Raw genomic sequence first — 6,102 nt, forward strand, 5'->3', positions numbered from 1 at the left:
CGTAGCAGATGGCAGTTTTGAATTGCTGACCTTCGTAACCACTACGCTACCAGAGCTCCAGGATAACCAATGAATTATAAATCATAAAGTTAGTGATTTGCGCCCACCAGCAGCTCTAAGGGAGAAAGATGAAGCTTTCTGCCCTCCCAAAGACTTTCAGCCTCAGATACCCTTTACAGTATCACTGAGTCAGAACAGACTCAATGGCACTTAACCATAGTTAGTGAAGAGTCCTAGTAGGACAAACAATGGACTGCTAACTGCAAGGTCAGCAGTTCAAATCCACCAACCCTTCCTAGGAAATCCTATATAGGGTCTCTCTGAGTAAGAACTGACTTGATGGCACTTAACAACAATGGTTTGTGAGGTTGAAATGTTTTTTCATGTGGTTATTGGCCCTTTGTAGAGAAATGTATAGACATTTTGACCATTTAAAAAACTGGATCATTTGTCCTTTTATTGAGTTAAGCATTTTTTATATGTTCTACATACAAGTCCCTTATGAGATATATAAATCACAAATCCCATTTTGTGGGTTGTATCTTCACTTTGATGGTGTCCTTTGAAACATTGTTTCTAATTTTGCTGAAGACTAATTTGAATTTTTCTTTTGTTACTTGGGCTTTTGGTTACATATCTAAGAAACTGTGGTCTGATCCAAGGTCACAAAATTTTCTCCAAGGAGTTTTATAGTTTTATCTCTTACATTTAGATCCTTGAGTTATTTTTTGCATACTTTGTGAGACAGGAACCACATTTCATTATTTCCTGTGGACATTCAGATGTTCCAGTAACATTTGTTTGAAACTTCTTCTCAATTTAATTGTCTTGACCCTCATGTAGAAAATCAGTTGGCATAAATGAGAGGGTTTATCTTTGTAGAAAGTTTTTAAATCAGGAAAGTAAGTCCTATTTTTTTTTTTTTTCCTTTTTCATGATTGTTTTAGCCATTCTGGGTTAATTAAATTTCCATACCGTTCAAAGAAGCCAGCTGGAAATGATGGTGATTGTAATGAATCTATACATCGATTTGGGAAGGATTTCTATTTTAATATTGAGCTTCTAGTCAATTAGTATTTCTTTCCACTTATGCTTTCTTTCTTTCACACATTTTGTAGTTTACAGAATATAAATTTTGTATTTATTAAAAGTTGATTCCTAAGTATGTATTTTATTCCTTTTGCTGCCAGTATAAATGAAATTTTCATTTCATTTTGGTATTATTCATGTGAAAGTAAAGAACTATAATTGACTTTAGTGTATTGATGTTTTCACCTGTAATCTTGATGATTTCATTATTTTAAATTTATCATATTAAATAGATTCCTTAGAATTTTCTATATACTACAGCTTATCATCTACAAATAAAAATAGCTTTACTTCTTCCTTTTCATTTTGGATTCCTCTTTACAGCATTTCAGACTGCTACTAAATATAGACTCCGCTAATAATAAATATAATAAGTGCTAAATAATGAAATTAATAAAAGCCAACATTGCATATATATAGATTCATTTTTTAAAAAAGCAAAAATAAAAGATACAACTAAAGAATAATGAATTTGGATATTAAAAATGGTAGAAGCCAGTAGTAAAAATATGAAGGGGCTTTAAAAAGATGCTGGAAAAATAGAATGAAAGATAATGGAATTTTTCTATAAAATTTTAGAAGCTCCCTTTCATATATTGCTGCATGTTTTCACCATAAACATAATATTTTAAAACTGATGTTTTAGGTAACAATTTTTAAAAATTATAATTATGATTAAAATGGCCAGGGTGTTTCAGGAAATACAGAACCACATTAGTTTGTCTACCAAATATTAATTAGACATTATTATTATGCCTCTGCTAATTGCAAAGACTATTAGAGCAAAAGTTATATTTAATTATTTTAAACTACAAGTGCTTTGGAACCTTAGTTTTAATCTCTGACATAAAGGAAGAGGACTATCCAAACAAGTATCAAGGTCTTCTTTGTCCTTAGGACATTGTAGGAAATGCTGAGAACTTTGTGCTGGGTCTACAGAATAGTTTACTTCATTTCCAGATATTTTATAAACTTGGACATACTGTTCAGTTTCTTTAATATGTAATTTTTGGTTACTCACTTTATTAGGGTCAGTTCTCTTGAGTTGGGTTGGGTTTTGTTTCTGAGAACACGACTTCATTTTTTGAAACGTATATTTAGATTTCTCAAACACTGAGTCACTTTCTTCATCAGAGGAATGTCTGTCAGGGCAAACACTCTTCATCACAATTTTCTGAGTGGTTTGGATATTAGCTTTTCTACCATGATTTAAAACGGTATTTATTTTCTCATTTTCTTGACGCAGCTGGTCTTCTTTTAATACTTCAGAGTTTCTGGATCCATTCTGTGAATTAATTTTTAGAAGATTCTTTGAAAAATGTGATGGACAAACAAAACTGCTGTTAGCAACGCATGGCTCTTTCACCTTAAGTAGGGACAAAGTTTTTAGACCAATATTTGGTTGTACTTTATCCTGAGGATATGATGATTTTATACGGACTCGTTCCTTTAATGGCAAATCTTGAATATGTAAATCAGTAATGCCAGACAGTAGATGTTCTCCAGGACTAGTCTTTTGAAGATCCTCATCTGCTACTTTATTGATGTTTGTGGTGTACCATTCAGATTCACATGACAATTGTTCTGAGATATTTTCAACGCTGTTGGGGATGGTTATTTCAAGTTCTGATTTTAGATTATGAGAGATAACATTCTTTTGAGGAGCTGGAGAATTACTAAAAGAAGTACTTTCCCAGTCAATGGTGCTCAAGTGTAGATCATCAATCACAGATATGTTATGGGAGAAGTGGTTTGGCTGACTAGCTTCTGAAGTTAAAAAGTTACTGACATTTTTAACTTCATGTACTACCAAAGGTCTTGGAGAAGACATTAACTTATCTTGTATATCTAAACAGGAAGCATCTTCAGGTAAAAGAAAGCTATTTGGTGACTGAGAAATATATTCTTGGGGCAGCTTAGAATCTGGAGAAAATTCCAAATATAATTTAGAACTCTGCTTAGGAAAAGTTACACATACAGGTTTTAAATTTATGTGTGACTGAAAACGTGTATCATCTGATTCAGGTAAATAGTTTTCTTTAGGCTTTAGTTTCATACCTGGAAAGAATAAAAACTTAATTAAAATCTATTGCTTTTCCTTAAGTTGGGTTAAAAATAAACTAAAGCATTAAGAACAGACATATTCTACTTGAGCATTATCTTTTTTTGTCTCAGTATATTACTGGAATTATTATAAGCTGAAGACTATAAAGCACTTTCCTTCGTAAACAACATAATAACTAAGTAGCTTTCTTTACCAAGTTCTGGGAAATAAATACCAATTATTTATAACCCAAAATATGTTATACATGGTAGGTGTTCAATAATTGGTTAATACATTATTATCAGTACTTAAGTTAGTAAACACAGAGCAAAACTTTTTAGCTTTTAAAGGTTTTTCGGCTTCGAAAGAATGTTAAGATACAGAAGGAAGAATACAACCCTTATCCTTGATTTTATAGAACTTTCAGCAAAATTTAGATTTGACTCAAATGTAAGTACTTCCCTTCATAATGTTGGAATGTATCCTAAATAGCTACCCAATTTGATACTTACTTTTTTGTATTTTTCCTTTAATTCCTAACTTTTGTTTTTGGTAAACAGCAACAATCTCAGGATAGGCTGCTTCAAACAATAATTTTTCTTCTATTGTTTGGAGAACCAATTCTCCATGCTGTTTATCTTCTATAGCATAATGTTCTAGAAGAATAATAACATAGCAAAGTCTTAATTACAGATTTCAGAAATTCAATTTTTCTCAGGTAACTAAGTTTATCAAGTAAACTAAATCATTCACAAATGGAATGCTCATTATAAATCTTCCTGTGTAACTTGTCTATTAAAATAAAATTATTTAAGGTTCATCGTATTTGTTATTAGACAAAGCCTATTTAAAAGAATATAAGCAAACTATGAAATCAACCATGATGCATGTCTTACGTCTTTCCTTTATCTTTTATACACATATTTAATATAAAACACTTGCTAAATACATATAGTTAAATGTTTATATAAAACATTTTGCGTAAAGTGAACACATACCAGGCTTTCCCCATTCTACTTCAAAGCAATGAATTCCATTTCTGATTCGGGTCTTAACAATTCTGAAAAAAAAAAAATTCAGATGATAAGGTCTGACTGCAAGAATTATTTGAAAATCATTTGAAGCTTCTCAATCTGTAGATTGAACTATTTAATATTATTCCATCATCCTTCAGGATCTATTACTGTGTTGTTGAAAGATTTTTTGTCACTTTTGAAGTTTATCTTTTTTCTTTGAGACCCATCCAATTTTATATTTGGAAAAATTTCAAATTGTTGGAAATGCTGCAAGAATAGCGCAATGAATGCTCATATATCTTCCACATTGATTAAAAAATTTTTAACAGTTTTTCACATTTGCTTTCTCTTTGCATATATACTTTTGCTCTTGTATTTAACAAAAAATTAATTGAAGACATCCCTCATGACACATCTCACTCAAATACTGCAGGCAATCTCTACAGAGTTTTCTCCTACATTGACACAATACAGCTTAGGAAATTTAATGCTAGTACAATACTATTACCTAATTAATATATAGCTCATTAAAAATTTCTCAATTGTCCTAAAATGTCCTTTATGGCCGAATTCAATCAGGATCATATTAATTTAAGTGTCATGTCTTCTTAATCTAAGTCTAGAAAAATTATCTAGTTGTTTTTGTCTCTTTTGCGGCACCCACAGTTTTAAAGAGTAAAAGATGGTTGTTCCCCATTTTGGAGTCATCAGATTGATTCAAATATTTTATAGATGCTGTGGTGTCTTTCTTAGTGCACCTATCAGGAAGCAAATGAAATCAGTTTATTGTGTTATTGTTGGCATTAATGATTTAATTAAATCATATCCACTGGATTGCTCCATGTTTTAAAGATTTTCCTTTGTAATTAACCTGTGGAGTGATACTTGAGATCATGTGACCATCCTTTTCCCCTAACAGTTTTTCATTCAATGCTTTTAACGAGCACTGTTGATTGTTACATACTTGTTTGGTAATTTTAAAGATTTTCCTGTTATCCCTCATGTTTACAGTATGTCTGATTATAAATTTATTTTTATTCACTGAGCTTATGCTAGGAATATAATTTGATGTGAGAACTTTCTCAAGTTTTGGAAAATTCTCAGATGTTGTGTCTGCAAATATAACTGTCCCACCTTTATTTCTGTAAGCTTCTAGAAATATACTGTTGTTGTTAAGTGCCTTTAAGTCAGTTCCAAATCACAATGACTCTGCATAGGGTTTCTGAGCAGCTGGTAGGTTTAAACTGCCAACCTTATGGTTAGCAGTTCAGTACTTAAGGATCATGGAAACCCTATTAATTAGTTCTCCTTTGTCCTATAGTCACCAAGAGTTGGAACAACTCAACAGCAAGTTACTGGGTCTCTTTATCTTATTAATATTGTCTTGCAATTTACATATTTTGGCCAAGCTCAGCCTAGAGTCTATTGCTTCTTCTTTCAACAACATTTTCTTTAAGATTTCTAATCATTTGTTGTTTTTCTTTGAAACTTTTTATTGTGAATTGAGTGAAAGTTTAAAGAGCAAATCATCAGCTTTACATTTAACATTTCATGCACTTCATGTCATCTTAACGACTGCAATCCCCTCCATGTAACAAGTTATCTCACTTAATCCCTGTGGTTTTTGTTTCCATTCCACCCTCTTTCCCAACTGTTGTGAACTTTGTCCTTAAGTAAATGTTGCCCTTTTGATCTTGAATGGTTGACTATTTCATGGTAAGCATATCTTAGTAGTGTTGTTGTTCTCCCATATATAGCTATTTACTGCTTGGCTGTAAACATCCATTGATAATTGGAACATGGAATGTACGAAGTATGAATCTGGGAAAATTGGAAGTTGTCAAAAGTGAAATGGAACACATAAACATCGATATCTTAGGCATTAGTGAGCTGAAATGGACTGGTATTGGCCATTTTGAATCTGACAACCACATGGTTTACTATGCCGGGAAT

General features: G+C 31.8%; 1 protein-coding gene across 1 annotated transcript in view; it reads right to left on the minus strand.

Moving 5' to 3' along the window:
* Positions 1-1,888: 1,888 nt before the first annotated feature.
* Positions 1,889-6,102, minus strand: part of GEN1 (GEN1 Holliday junction 5' flap endonuclease) — a 47,325-nt gene continuing 43,111 nt past the window's right edge. Inside the window, exons 11-13 of the mRNA XM_006835313.1 lie at positions 4,132-4,193; positions 3,646-3,789; positions 1,889-3,147 (exon numbers count right to left, since the gene is read on the minus strand). Coding sequence (XP_006835376.1) covers positions 1,889-3,147; positions 3,646-3,789; positions 4,132-4,193 — 1,465 coding nt within the window. The remainder of the gene's footprint in view (positions 3,148-3,645; positions 3,790-4,131; positions 4,194-6,102) is intronic.

The sequence above is a fragment of the Chrysochloris asiatica genome, unplaced genomic scaffold (genome assembly GCF_000296735.1).
Source record: "Chrysochloris asiatica unplaced genomic scaffold, ChrAsi1.0 scaffold00016, whole genome shotgun sequence".
Classification (NCBI taxonomy): Eukaryota; Metazoa; Chordata; class Mammalia; order Afrosoricida; family Chrysochloridae; genus Chrysochloris; species Chrysochloris asiatica.